General features: G+C 42.7%; 1 protein-coding gene across 2 annotated transcripts in view; it reads left to right on the top strand.

Annotated features, from left to right (window-relative positions):
* The window catches only part of LOC140315983 (raftlin), a 120078-nt gene that overhangs the window by 42834 nt on the left and 62050 nt on the right, over nt 1–15194 (top strand). For both annotated transcript variants that reach the window (XM_072393621.1, XM_072393620.1), the window contains exon 3: nt 11283–11460. In XM_072393621.1, coding sequence (XP_072249722.1) covers nt 11283–11460 — 178 coding nt within the window. The remainder of the gene's footprint in view (nt 1–11282; nt 11461–15194) is intronic.

Here is a 15194-nt window from a genome sequence, read left to right as displayed (position 1 = left end):
TCCATCAGACATCCAGAGCCACTAATTTTCAGTCATGTACTGTATCTGGCCACTTGTTGATTATAAATCAATGAAAGATTGGGAAATTAAGTATTCCACAGACCTTGTAGAGTTGTTTTCATCTCAACCATCGTCTGAGGTCTTTTTGCCTCCAGTATGTCCACAAGCTTGACTCTGACTGCGTCTGCACTTTGGTTCAGTGAAAGCAGAGTAATTTAAGAGCTGTTTCTTGTGAAAACAACTTATCAAAAATCAAAAATATGAATATTATATATAGAAGTTTAATCAAAGGCACATGAAGTGAAGTCAAACACATACTTCAGTCTTCAGTCTGGAGTACAGGACTTAATGAAATCTATGTGGACAGGTATGAGAGGGTCACATCAGATCAAATTTACTCATTTACTCCCAACCCGAGTGACACGGCAACATTTTCATCAACTTCTTCTCATCTGAAAGAAAGTGTAAAACACTCTGTCCTCCACAACAGCTGCTAATTGAGCCGTTGGTATTATCAGAAACAAACAATTCGCTAATCACGATGAGGCGCGGCAATATAACCAAGTGAGAGAGGTGGCAGATAGGAGCAGCAGGATCAGAAATCAGGTGCGGTGGGTGGATAATATATGCGAGACTATTTTCTCCCCCATGCAAATGCGGTCGAACCATTTCTCCCGGAGGCGGTGCATGGTGCGTGTGTGCACAGAGCCTCAACACTCCAATCTTTCAGCTTATTAATTTCATATTTACTCATTTATTTTTAAATGTGGTGAGTGATGGAAATGCGGCAGGCTGCAGCTCAGAGGTGCTTACATGGCAGATGGGTTTATGAGGGGAAGGGAGCCAGTGTCAGAGTCGCAGATTCAATTCAAAGTTGGGGTTTTTTGTCCTTTTATTATTCATGGGGATCGAGAGTCCTCCACAGAAAGCATGAATAAGTCTGTCTTCCTGTGCTCCTCACTAAATACAGAAGCTTCACTTGCTCAGTACGGGGTTGGTTAAATATACAATGTATTGCCTTTATTTTCACTGTCTTGTGTTTACTGAAAAAATGACAAATGTTAATACAACTCACAACTCGTTATTTAGTTCATGTCCCTTTACTGAGTAGGAGGCCACTATTGTGTAATTACCCTGTTCATATTTAATTATTCATACCGAGATGCGGTCATGGTGAATCGAGGGTTTGCTGTGTAAGCGCTTTCCAAGATGTAGGATTCAATTTATTCCCATGGAAGTCCCAAGCACAGCCCACCCACTGAGTTGTGGTGGAATCAGGTCTTTGCAGAGATGTTTGCACAATAATAAGAGTCCCAACTCATTAACTCCCTTCTCTTGGGACCGAATATCTAATATGAGAAGGCTGCTTAGAGGAATAACCATAAGTCAGAGCAGTCTTAGTTTAACTCATATGCTGGCTCACTCCACTGCTTTGGCGGCCTTTGGAAGATGTATTTATCCTCCGGAGTCAGTTGCAAAACCACCTCAAGTTAAAAATGTCCTTTTAGTTTGAGTTAAGGATTTCTTAATGTAAAATCGATTCATAAAAAGAGACTTCCATTAGAATTATATGTGGTTTTCTCCGTACTTTGACCTCATACTTAATGGATTTCTCTGGTATAAACTGGTTCACCCAAAAGATCTTAGCTTTCAGCTTAAAGAAGATACTGAAAGGTACCTGTAACTGCAGTGTTAATGACAGAAATGATGCCAGTAAATCAGATTAATGCACCCAGAGAACAGTGTTGAACAGGGTTACATGACCTCCTGGATACATTCATCAATAAGCCATTGATTTTGCTTTATACCATATTTGATCACCGCAGGAACAATTTAGGTTGGAAAACTGCTGAAAAATCAGTGGAAAATGTGGAGTCAGGAGACAAACTGAGGCTGCATTTATTCAGCCAATATCAAAAAGTGAGATAACCCCAGGGTTGACTGACCGGCTCCCTCGAGGCTTCGCCTTCACGAGCAGGGCTCCTCCCAATCTCCACCCTTTTCATTATTTTTCTTTATTACTTTCCTTCATCTTACACGGCATTATAAAGCAACCTTAAGATTTATCTGTATTTATCTGATTTACTATCATTTTTTAAGGGTATAAGTTCGAGTGTCCACCCATTGCCTTCATATTTCTTAATTACCACCATCTTTGATCGTTACTTTAATCTTCCCAAGGCGATCTGAGGGTGGACACTTGTCCATAAGGTACCTGTGTTGTCCTTCTCAGTGTAACATAAAGAATATACATGACATACAAAGCACTGAAGGTGACACACACACAGATGTAGAAACACAGGCGTCTCTTTATGAGTTCATTCTCAACACTGTGGCCACTGGATCGCTCTACAGGTTTATGCTGCAAGATCTTTCCACTCAGAGGATGGCAGGCAGTGTCATGTCCACAAATCAGCCTGCTGAGACGATGTCGCCCTGTCTGCTGAACACTGCAGTGAACAAGAAGAAGAGACAGCGGCACTTCTGCACAGTGACTGACAGGATTCAGGCTTTCGTACAGCACAAAGATCACTTCAGTAACAAGTTGTTGTGAAAGCTTTAACAACTTTCCTCTGTTAGAGACAGATTTTTAAGAGATTCTGTGTAACAAACACCCTCAAGTTAATCCCTCAGCACAGAAAAAACTCAACTTTTTGTAATTCATTCCAGTTTTACTGTAGTTCCAGTTCATCTCGTCATCATTTTTCATCTCCATCACTGCTGAGTCCTTGAGGTGACATTACATGTTTATATCGCTGTGCATCAGCTCCACAAAGCATATAGACTAACGTGAGAGCCTGTGTGCACAGTACAAAAAAGCATAAATCCAGAAGTGTCGGTTAGTTTACTGAGATTTGCATCTTTGCAGATCTTAGCCACAGGGGAAGCTAACTGTAAGGGAGCTTTGTTGAGATTATCAGATATGCACAAGGACTCCTTCCCTGAAACCATTGCTTTGGAACACGAACAGCGTTTTTCCCCTTTACCTTAAAACTGGGGCCACGAAAGGTTGATGATAACTTTCCACAGCTGTAAAATCTTCTGGCATCTGATAAGCCCTCAGAAGCCTCTGACTGGCTTGTTCTTGGCTTAGTTTAAAAGCAAATTCATTTTCAGTCTGAATTAGTTTTATATGCCACAAAGAAACAATGAAGAGGCATTGCTATCCAACAGCTCAAAGCACGTTAAGTAGACTCTTTTTCCTAAGAGGTTCATGATGAATAATTGGCGGATATTAAGAGCATTTAAATCCATCGCAGTAAGTGGTGCAGAGGTAGCTACTTTCAGGTTATTGACACTGCGGTAATGGCACTCAAATAATGAAAACACTCACAATTGCATATGCATTCAAGTCTATAAGTTATTAGAGATAGATTTTTTAGGCATAAATACTGATGTGTGTTGAGGTTATTTAACGTGAACTTAATATAAAAATATATATTAAATATTTGACTGTTACATGCAGCCTAGATGGGATTGTTTACTGTTTTTTTATGATAAAAGTGTGACCTGGATTTGGATGTTTGGTTGCACAATAACTCCCAAACAGTCAGGAGAGGGTTCTGGTCAGTATTTTTGGACCTTTTTCCTTTCCCCTTGGTGATTGGCTGCATTTAGACACCCATACCACCTTGTCAGGGTTTTAAATTGATCATTCTTAGATCATTCACATGCCAGATAATTTCAGAAAGCTCCATTTTAAAGGTTGCTTTGGTGACATGTCGGCCTGAGATTTCACATGCACTCATTCTTACCAACAATATAGGCTGTTATAGCAGCTTATACTAAAGGTGTGCTGTCTCAGTGGTCATTCCATAGCAGGGAAACCACTGATAATCACGCTTTAAGTGGCTGATATTGCCTGAAAACGTTTGTTTTTCATGTTACTGTCAAGCAGCTTCTGTTGTGTTTTTATCTGTTGTGGACTGTAGAGCGTCGCAGTCTTGCAGGGCAGATAAAGCGAGGCAGATGTGATTGGTTTTGTTTATGTAAACAGAAATCTATTAAATCCTATCTGGAGTTAATCCACAGACAGATGAAATGATTACTGCTGTCTCTACTTTCAAGTGATGAGGCAGCTCAATAACCAGCGGTCATGACTGCAAGATAAGCATCAGAGAAGCAAACTGAGCAGGTTTTTTTATCCTTATGTTCTGGAGATGAACTCTCTCCTGCAGACATATTCAAACAGCACATTTACTTCTTTATTCTGAACCGTTGCACATCAGGGCTCAATCAGACTTTTTTAGATTTGAGTTTCCCTGCTATTCCCTCATTTCAGCATTTCAATTAGCAAATAGATTGAGCTTTTTCACTTTAAATGGTGTAAGTTTTGCCTTCCCCTGTCTGTAATGATCAGGTGATCACCGCATATCTACAGGCCTCTTGTTCTCATTCAGCATCTTCTCTCTGATCTGTCATCTGCAGAAAACTGTGAGAAAATGATTGTGCATCAACCCATCAGCCAGAGGACATGACCATCACTCCCTCCTCATACATTCATACATGCATTCAGCGTGATTCGTCTCCTCGTCTGTGTTTAATGACAGTGTCTGTTTGACACAATTCTCCAGAAAACCAATTTGTTGGTTGTCAGCCAGAAGCCCCTTTTTTTTTCTCATTATTTTCCACGAAGCGATTTGTTCCTGCGAGTTTAGGGCTCTTCTCCATTGATATGTGTGAGAATTTTCTTCCAGGCGGGGTGGAGTAATTGGCTGCCAGTTTGCCATGTAAGATATACCAGATTGGCAGTCTGATCGAACAGAGACCTCTTCAGAAAGCCTGAATGTTTGCTGTACAAAACAACGGCGACACTTGCACAGAACAGTTATACGGCAGCTAATTTAGTCTCATCTGGGCAAACAAAGCAATTCTCCTTGGATAACATGATTTTAGGGCACAGTAAACATCGTTACAGCACCAGGAGATTTAGACAAACTCAGAACCGGGCAACACTATGCTCTGGGGATGGCATGATAAATAAAATTTGGTATGATAAATAAATGTAGAGCCAGTGTATTTAAGGGCCTCTGGATGAGATTATTAGCAGCTCACACAGTGATTAAACTTAAGAAGCTGCCAGCGGCTGTGTTCCCACTGCCTAATTGAAACCATTCCTTATTTACTCATCTCAATGAAGGAGATCAGAGAGCAAGCAAAGTCAGTTTCTGTTTCCACATATCTACCACCTCATGAACCTTGTGCGCATGCAGTAACATCCCTCCAGGGAGAGGACAGGGTGTTCGTGTTGCACCAAAATGAAAGGGGAAGGAAAGGAAAAACAAATTCACAGATCACAGAAGAATTTATTCCATTTCTGAAGGCAGGCAGTGGTGAAGGAAGGCAAGGAAAGAGGAGGGAGGATGAGCAAGGAAGGGAAGACGAATACATTTCAGCGGCGGCCTATTTCTTTGTTTAATTCTTCCACGCTTTTTAACTTCTAAAGCTCCTGCATTGTGGCGCAGCAGGACAGAGTGTGATTGAGAAATTTGGAGGAGTATTTTTAGCCAAAGCACTCACTTGCCTGTAGGGAACAGCATATGATTTTTCTCTTCTTCCACTTTAGCAGTTTCACAATGAACCTCTGGATTTGTACCCAAAGGGAAGCATTTGGACTGAATCAGCTCTGTATCCGCTGAGCAGGAGCTACCTCCTGATTGGCACAAGTACAGTTGCTTTAGATATCCTTTTTTGCCTGTTGCAGACCCGATGACGTAGAGTGGCGTGCTTAAAACACACCATTTCATTATGTTACAGACTGCAGTGTCACGCGCTTGAGGTTCAGTTGAAAACGCCAGCCAGAGAAGATGAAAGGTGTCAAGAGAAAGAGAGAGATTCCATGCAAAGGAAATAAAACGAGCTGATTTCTAAAGATCTGCAGCTGTTATCAATAATGAGTTTTAATTACGGAAATCAAGTTGGAGATCATCCAAGAAACTTTAGCACATGGTAAATATGTCACATCTGGCGGTGAACCCATCGATGTTACCTCACCAGGTAATCCAAAACTTCCCAGATGTCAGTACTTTCCACACAAACCTTTTGTTCTGCGTTTGCAGAATGAGGTTTTGAAGTTTTCCAGGTTGTTCCAATAAACATCCTGGTCTCCATACGGATTTCGCAATCGCTCAGTTTGTTTGTCTGTTGTTGTTTTGAGATGAGACCGGCAGAACCGGGTATGAGTCACACCTGATCAGCGTGCACACAGTGGACAGAACAACAAGGATGCTGCTAAACAGTCTAATGAAAAAGTGATGTGCTGTAAAAAGATGGAGCATTCGCTGAACTACGATGGGGATATTGAGCTCTTCTTTTGTCCCTGCTCTCAGTGGCTCTGAGCTCGGCTCCTCCATTAGAACTCCTCCCTGCTTCTGACACTGACACTGTGGAGAAGACACACTGTGTCCCTGCACTGGGATCTACAGAGGTTCAGGTTATACTAGAGCAGGGATGTCAAACTCCGGTCCTCGAGGGCCGCTGTCCTGCAGGTTTTAGACGTTTCCCTGCTTCAACACACCTGATTCAGATGAAATGGATCCCTTCAAAAGATTGTTAAGTTCTGCACAAACAAGCTGATGAGGCATCAATCTGAATCAGGTGTGTTGGAGCAGGGAAACACCTAAAACCTGCAGGACAGCGGCCCTCAAGGACCAGAGTTTGACATCCCTGTACTAGAGGGAGGTTCAAACGATATATTAAAACAGGGATGAGTGCATTTGGTCATGGGAAAAGTAAACCAGTTCTTAGAAAGTTCAAAACTTTAACCAGCTACGAACAATCTGGAGCGCTAGCATGTGGCTGAAGATGGTCAAGATGTTTTATTAGAGGGCTCCTGGAGGAACCCAAACAAGTCTCAAGCCCCTCTGCATCCCTAAAGACCTGAAACTGAACGTGTGAGAGTCAGTGAGTCGATCGTGGACCCAGCTGTCTTGATTGGCCTCACCTGGGAGGTTGTGGATTAAAGGCCCGCTTGGTGAGGCCGAGGTGGGTTTCCCCGATGAGCTTGTTGCATCTTATTCTTACTTTTGCATTTTTAACACTTTTATTAAAACTCTAAACCATATTTTACACTCAGCAGCAAGAAAAATCACTCATGAAAGGTACAATAATCCACATATCAAAGGAGTTTGTAAGGCAGAAAATTCAGTTTGCTCCTTGCCAAATTGAATTAACTCCACACACGGACATCAAATGTGTGATTTTTGTCAGGAGGTACCGTGGGAAAAGAAACTGCACAGACTGAGAATGGAAATTAATCATTTTACAATATTTGTTCATATACTGTACCCTAACAACGCCTTTTCTCAATGAGAGGCTCGAGAATGTTGAAAAAGTTTTACTCTGGATACTTAAAGGCAGGTATTGGCAGAAATACAATATAACATTCATAATTGCCATATAAATGTGTGGAAATCACAGTTCTCGTGTTATCTTTGACTTGTAATAAGCAGTTTATGTATGAAAGCCTCGATAGTTACCTGACGCTGGCGTAGAGCGCCTGCTCCACCCTGACCTCCCCCTGAACTCCGGCAGATTGACTTTTCCCATGCATCTGAATCTCAGCCTCATTGACTCTAATTAGCCGTTGCGGCATTTCCCACGTCTTGTGACAGCTTGTGGAGAAGACCAGACCTTCTCCTCCTCCTCCCTCCACTCCTCTCCTCTCCACGTCTCTCTCGCTCCGCGTCCGGTTCCACGTCTTGGCGCTCTCCCACGCGCCCCAGCTGTTTGGCCTGCAGTAAATGTTACCACATACAGCGATCTGCTGGGATCTGCTCAGCCATCACGCATCTGGGCCCAAGTGTTAGATTTTCGCCCTTTTCTTCTCTGTTTTGACCTCCATGATGGTTCCTCCTCTATCTTTCCTGTCCAGCCTCGTCTCTCTCCAAACACCGGGCGCCGTTTTCTGATCTAATTGCTTCCATCTCTGAACTTGAAGCACTCTCCCTTCCTGCGCTCATTACCATACATCGTGATTGGCTGATGTTGGCTGACAGAAGCTGTGTGTGCTTTGCTCTAACACAGCTGGCTGCTCCCTAAACGAGGCCATCGTCAGCGGGCTGTCTGCTGCAGGTTTTCATCCCCGGAGCGATGGGGGGTTGCTCTGCTACAAGTGAATAATGCTGAGGAGGAGCTTTTAGCAGCAACTCTGTACCTCGCTTTCATTTTTCATTTTTTTCAGAACTGCTAGCCATTCACTGCAGCTCATTACTTCAAAGCTCTGTCCGCTTTGTTTAGACATTCAAGGTGAGCTGAGAGGGAATCAAAGCAAGTGTAAGAATATGGAGAGCTGCTGGAATACAGAGCCTTTGCTATCAACTCTGATTTGATTTTGATTCACTCAATCTAACGCTCAGATTGAGGGGATGGAGCGAAGAACTAATTGCCACAACTAACTGGGAATGACACTTAAATCAGTCTTAGTTTCTGAGCTCCATCTCTGTTATGCCGCTGAGTGTCATCGTGGATGAATGATTGATGTTGGGAAGGTTTGGCTGAACTGGAAGGTTTTGACAGTGAAATAAAATGATGAAATCGTTCTGCTACCGCTGCAAAAGGACCATTCAGTCATTTTCCGATAAGACAGATGTGCGCTGTGTCTCTTTCTTTATGATTCACCCAAAGTTTAATACTGCTCTCACCTCTGAACTACGTTAAAGTTTACCTTAAAATGAGTGCTTCTGTGAAAGACTTTTATCCTGTTCATGTGAAAGTTGTTGTATATTTTGTGGATTCCAGCTGTGGGGGGTGGATTAAAAATATGCATTATAATATAATATATGCAGAGATAAGAAGTGTTAGTAGAATCTTCTACTCTGTTATAAGAGGCAACATCAGTTTGATGTTATCCTGACAGTCGTTAGGGGAGATCAGAGCAGAACAAACTTTTGCTTGGCTGTGTGTCACAAGTGATTAGATGTTTTTAATTAGTAATTTTCTGCGTCGTAAACATGTTAATTGATCTTTAAATGAGTGGTAGCCTATTGCCACGACCAGGTGATTTCTGAGGAAAGGGTTTTCCACGCCACGCCTTAGCTCACATATAAGAGGTCGTCAGAAACAGCAAACACGGCGTTAATAGAATACAATAATTAGCTGTTATCTGTACTTACACAGAGGAAAGAGAAGGGAAACAGTGTGAAGCACAGCTCTGGAGTCCTGGAGGAGAGGGTGGGATCCAGGCTAGATTTTGATTAACTGTCAGTTTTCTTTATCTTTCATCAAGTTGCTCTGAAAGAGATCCCAACAGAATAATTAAGCAGTATTGTTGTGGTTATACACAGCCTGGCTTTAATAAAAGCACGCCTTCATCATGGCATCATTTAGATAAGCTTCTGCAGTGTCACAGCCTTTTTTCTATCCAGGGTTGCATTGACTCGTGAGGTCTGGACACTGTGGTGGCCAACACTTTCATTCATACTCATCAGGAAGAAAGATGTGATGGAAAAACCAAGTCATTCAGTATATTCCGTCTCTTTTTTTGGGAACATAACTTCGCTGAACCTCGACCTGACCAACTGAAGCGAGACCCCGGTTCATAGGACTGCCCCCACATGCTTGTCCATCGGTACTTTGTCCCGATGTCTTGAGTTCTTTCGCTACCAAACATTTAAGTGATGCCCTGTGATGGACCTGTCCAGGGTTAACCCCGCCTCTCGCCCAGTGACCGCTGGGATTGGCTCCACCCCCCCGCGACCCGACAGTTGGATTAAGCGGGTATAGAAGATGGATGGATGGCATTTAACTGATCTCAGATCACAACCATTCAAGACTTTCTATTGGCCCCATTTATTCCTCCAAGATGATGTTCACTGCCATTCTTCCAGGCCTGAAAGACAGTTCTTAACACGCTTTTGGTAGGTTCAGCAACATCAGTTGCTGTTGTTGTGTTTGCGTGATGCAGACTATTAATCTGAGGCTTCAGAAACACAGTAACATATTTTCCACAACCACAGGAGTCTCCTGACTTGCTTGTTAAAGGCAGTGTTTCCCAACCCTGTTCCTCAAGGCACAGTACTCTGCGTGTTTTCCATGTTCCCCGGCTCCAGCACACCTGATTCAAATGAATGGGTCTGGCTTAAGGTTTTAACACCGGTTTAAGGAATGAGAAGCTTCTCACTGCATCTGAAACGCATTAAGCACTGCAGTACTTTTCCAATGGGAGCCTCTTACCTGTTTCCTTTGCTAAATGTTGGTGGTGACTTATCTTTTGGCCTGTCAGAGCCTGTTTTTGAGCGTTTGGACTCACTGACTTCAGTGTCCTGCTCTTGGATTTCCTGCCATGCAGTGCTGTTCTTTTAGGAAATTCCTTTGCTGTCCTGCTTCCATCAGTGTTTGGGTCTCGCTTTGAACTAACCTGTGAAAGAGCCTGAACCTAACCAAACAGCAAGTGAAATTTACAATTTCCCCCAAATGTGGACTTTTTCAATGCTGCATTATTCTTATATAAGTTTGTTTTCTGTCCTAAGGTAAGAAAAAAGTGAGAAAATTGTGTCCAAGAACAAAAATTTATTCATAAAAGGATTTTCTTCTAGTTTCCATGTTTTCTGAGACTATAAACTATAATTTTCTAGTTTAAAAAACGAAGTTTTACAGAGAAGCAGAATCAATCAGGATATGACAAGAGAGTCTGAGGGCATCTGGTAAGCAGGTGGAGCATGAAAATGTCTGGAAAGACTCTTCAGAATTCAAGGGGAAGAAGCTACCCTGAGGACAGTATATTTCTACAACCTTCCTCCTTTTAACAATTAATGATGACTCATGCAAACCGCCATCAGCTGCATTTAAAGCTAAAAACTAAATTCTCCATCTAAAATCTGCAGGTTGTTTTTGGCATTTTAGTTTAAACCCTCACAGTTCTGTGGCAGAACACACTGCATTTAAAAAAAACAAAATAAACAAAATGGAATTAGTGTGTGCTCCAGGAAATTAAGTTAAACTTTGTTATTATAAAAGGGATTGTTTTGTCTCTCTTCCTGGGAAACTTCTCTGTTGCAACAGCAGTGATTGCTTCGGTGAGTCATAATTTGTTCAGAATAAACAGAACAACTGCATAATGAACCTCGGCAGTGACCACCACTATCGCTGACTTACAAGCAGCACAAAACAAAACATTTCTGATTATTCTGTTTGACAGCCAAATCACGCCGTACTTGTTTATTAGCATTCATCCTGAAGGTTTTATCCAGAAAAACAGCAGAATTATCAATAAGCAGTAAATTGAGTCCAGTAAAACTCATCCCAAACGTTTTGTTTTTCTTTCCCCTTCTGGTTTGAATCAGGTGGAACTTCAACACTGCGTCTCTCATCAGTGCGAGAGCTGCCCGGTCAGCTACAGGAGCTTTACCAGCAGGGCTTCGTCCTGGCAGCCGTTCACCCCTTCATCCACCCATGTGGTCCAGAGTCCAACAGCCTGCAGCACCAGCTCTACCGTGCCATACTGGTCCGACTCAATGATGGGTAAGAGCCACAGAAAGCAGTTTTGACAATCAAACGTGTTACTCTTTGAACCAAGAAGGCATTCACAAAGCAGAGAGGAGTGAAAATCCTCATCCACCATGGAAACTATCTACGGAAAAGTAGTTTTCAAAGGTAAATTTAAACAAAAATGAACAGCCACAAGTCAACACAAAGAGTCTGTGTTGTGAGACAGGCAAAAGGTGACAACCGAGAGGAGAGGGGCCTCATTAAGAAAATGTATTTCACTGAACAAAGGCAGGGGCCTGGCCCTGAGGCAAACATCTTTCAGGGGCCTCAGACGTCTTAGCTGCACCCCTGGGAATGAGACCTTTACCAGCCAAAATAATGAAGTCATTATAGTCACTTAGAGCATGTTGAGATTACTAATGCTCCTAAATTGGTGTCATTATGCAGAAAAAGACTTAGTGGGAATCAGATTGTAAAAGGTAGAGAAATGTTTTGCTGCCTGGTTGGTGTCTGACATTAAGGTCTGCATAATAATCAGAGCTTTTTCATCAAACATCAGAAATTAGAGATTTATTTGGGATTCATGCAAACAGAGAGATCTTCATTAACCCCCTGAAACAGCAGTGGAGGTCAGACAGCCTTTCGGTGTCACTTCATCACCACAGTGTCATCACAACATCTGTTTGCAGCTCAGCAAGCTGTTCCAGCCAAAACCGGCTGCATGGACCAAAGTCACCGCCGCCCCTACATCTGCCCTCAAGCCCTGTGCCCAAGCCCCCTTTTTTCCTGGGAACCATGGGGGTGGGCACACACTTCAGTCAGGGCAGGTCGCCAGGGAGATGCCCCAGTGGTAGTGTTGAAGGGCATGAAGGTTGCGTTTTTGCCTGGCCACAATCCCTCTAAATATCACTTTCTCTGGATGTGAAGAGAAAATCCCAGCATGCATTTTGAGCGGGTTTGACAGCCCAAAAGTTCATGAAACCTTGGCAGGACTTCCAGGACCTTAAACTGTAAAGTCTGTTCAAATGAAAACATGACAATCAAAAAATATGCAGCTTTGAGGAGAAGCTTTTCCTTTCTGGCAGCTGCCGTGATCTGCAGACAGGCAGAGTCCAGCAGCTGAAGCCCCAGTGGAGGCTGCTCTGTCAGATTCTGAAGCACTGGCAGAAAAAAGACCAAAACACTGCTTTAAATGCTATGAGCAAGGGTGTATCAGCTGCCTCTCGAAGCTTTTACGTCAACTTTGGATTGTTTAATCAGCCTCACAAACCAGTCATAGCTACAGTGTGTGTTTATTTCGTGACTTTGTGTGAACATGTGTGTGACGTTGTTCTGGAGGAACCCAACTCTGATGTTCCTCGGCATAATCGAATTCAGCGCAATCAGAGTCCTCACAGCTGAAACCACATTCTTGATTGCTGTAAAACCATTCCTGCAGCTTCTCGACTGCTGAGCGAAAACACAACACCACTGTCACCAATCTACATTGACATTTCAGTCATTTAGCTAACTCTTTTCACCCACAGCGACAGCATAAGAACTGTAGAAAACCAATACCCAATATTACAAGCAACCAAGAGTAAGGAGAGCAATAATCAGAGCATCTGTGCCCTGACAGTTCTGCTGCAACCACAGGGATCATGTTAGGAAAACCTAAGAAAGAGGCTTACTGTGGAAGAAATTTATTGCTTTTCTTTGAAAAAAATAATGGAAACAGGATGAGGGGTGTGCTTCAGGGGGGAGATGCAACTGCCATATGATAAAATAAGCCAAAACACTGTTGATCCCTGCAGAAGAGTTAAGACTCAACAGAAAGTCGTAGGGTTTAACATAGAAGAAGAGAGCTGTAGTAAAAGACAAAAAAACAATCAGAGAGTGGTGATAAAAGTACAGACAAACTTTAGGAAAGCAATTATTTTGTTTCAGCAAATGTATGCTAATGGAAATTTGAAGGTGGAACGAGAGAATGTGCAGAAGAAAACAAGTTGGTGCCAGCTAAACAGTTTCAGTCCTGCGGGTGTTTTTGCAGATATCGGAGCTGGTTTTCATCCCTTCAGCAGAAACAATCCACTGATTTTCCTACAGTAGTCGTACAGTATGAGAAACAACCTCCGCAGTGTGAGATTCTTCATCACAGCAAATGACAACTTAATTTGGGTTTGTCACCCTCTCTGTTTTATTGTTATTTTGTGTAATTTTTCCCAGAGATTGGCAGCTGAGGGCGTTATGATACGCCGTGCTTACTGTCAGTCACCTGACAGACGGGATTAAACAGTGAGTCAGTGTCTGTGCAGTCTTCAAGTCCAAATCTGGGGCATCTTTGTTCTTTTAGGAGAGCTTTAGTGTTCAAATGATGTTCATAATGAAACTGAAGGATTTTGTCAGAGACTCTCAAAGCAAAGCAAAGAATGTAGCTGTTTTGAACATAATTAAATGTTTTCTGACGTGTTGAATACATGTGAATATGTTCTGAATCTGTTTGCCGTCCGTCTCTTTCTGAAATCCACATGTAAGTGTAGCTCTTCTTTGTTTCCTTACCCTTGTTCATAAGCATCTGGAAATGTCCAGATAAGTCAGTCTGCAGGGCTGCTAATTCAAAGAATGCTTCTACAGGCTAAAATTAACAGTATGAACAAATGACTTTTGGTTGATGGGCTGGATAACCCGTTCCCTAATTAATACAAGTGTGAACGGTGCACCTGTTGCTAATATAGATTTATAATCCACGAGTGAACTGTATGAGGCTCCAGTCATTACTTGATTTCAAACTTTAATTTTCACACCTTCCATGAGATGCAGACACCTTATTTCCCCTCTTAGTTTCATTCCAACACATTCCTGCACATTTTCCTTTTCCATTAAAAAAAAACAACCAGATATTGCATTTTCGCCGGTCATCTTTCATGATTCAGTTTGATGAGTAAGGTCCATCCATGTTATCCAACAGCCACTCACCACTGTCCACGCAGAAAATGATGATGGCGCTTCTAACCCTGGATGTTGAAAATAAGTCAGGCCTTTAAAAACAGGGTGTAAAAACAGACAAGTGCTTCTATCATGAGGTGAAACGAAGACAGTCTGCCACGTTTCAGAGGGTCATGGAGTTGAAATGGTACCTGTCGTCAGTTCCTGCGCTCTTGCATCAGTTAGTAATCACCTTCCATCCACTTCACTTTCACCGTTCGCAGATACAAGAACTGGCAGTCTAAATGTCTCTCAGCCCTGCAAAACCGAACAACAAATACAGATTCTGTGTGAAAAAGCGACAACAGAAAGGACTGCATGTTTATTTACTTTACTTCTGTGGAAAAGACTCTATGGGAAGGGAAGGAGCAAGAGAATCCGAGCTGGACACAGAGAAGAAGACAGGGAGAGTAAATGCAACAGTGAAAAAAAGAGAGACAGATTGAGTAAAAAGGGCAGAGGAGCCTACCCCGCTGAATGTGGGGCCAAGGCTTTATCTCCAGTGTCTGTCACAGTGGGGACAGCTGCTCACATCAGCTCCAGCACATGGGAGTCCAAATCACCTCCTGGGAATGAGGGAGCAGAAAAAGCTAAATCAGCCTGTTCCCTGACTGTGAGGAGGTTTGAGGATGTTCACCGGTTGCCCCACAATGAGCATCTTTCTCAGACTATACAGAGAACAAACCTAAAGTGACAGTAGAGGAGCTGATGGGTGTACAGAAGCTGTGTCAGAGAACAGGCTCCCCAGCAGCACTCTCATGTGAAAGGCTCAGTCAAGAAGACGTTTTATCTGAAGAGTGTGA

Source organism: Leuresthes tenuis, unplaced genomic scaffold, assembly GCF_036924035.1.
Source record: "Leuresthes tenuis unplaced genomic scaffold, fLeuTen1.0.hap1 SCAF_10, whole genome shotgun sequence".
Classification (NCBI taxonomy): domain Eukaryota; kingdom Metazoa; phylum Chordata; class Actinopteri; order Atheriniformes; family Atherinopsidae; genus Leuresthes; species Leuresthes tenuis.
This window is presented reverse-complemented; position numbering and strand designations above follow the sequence as displayed.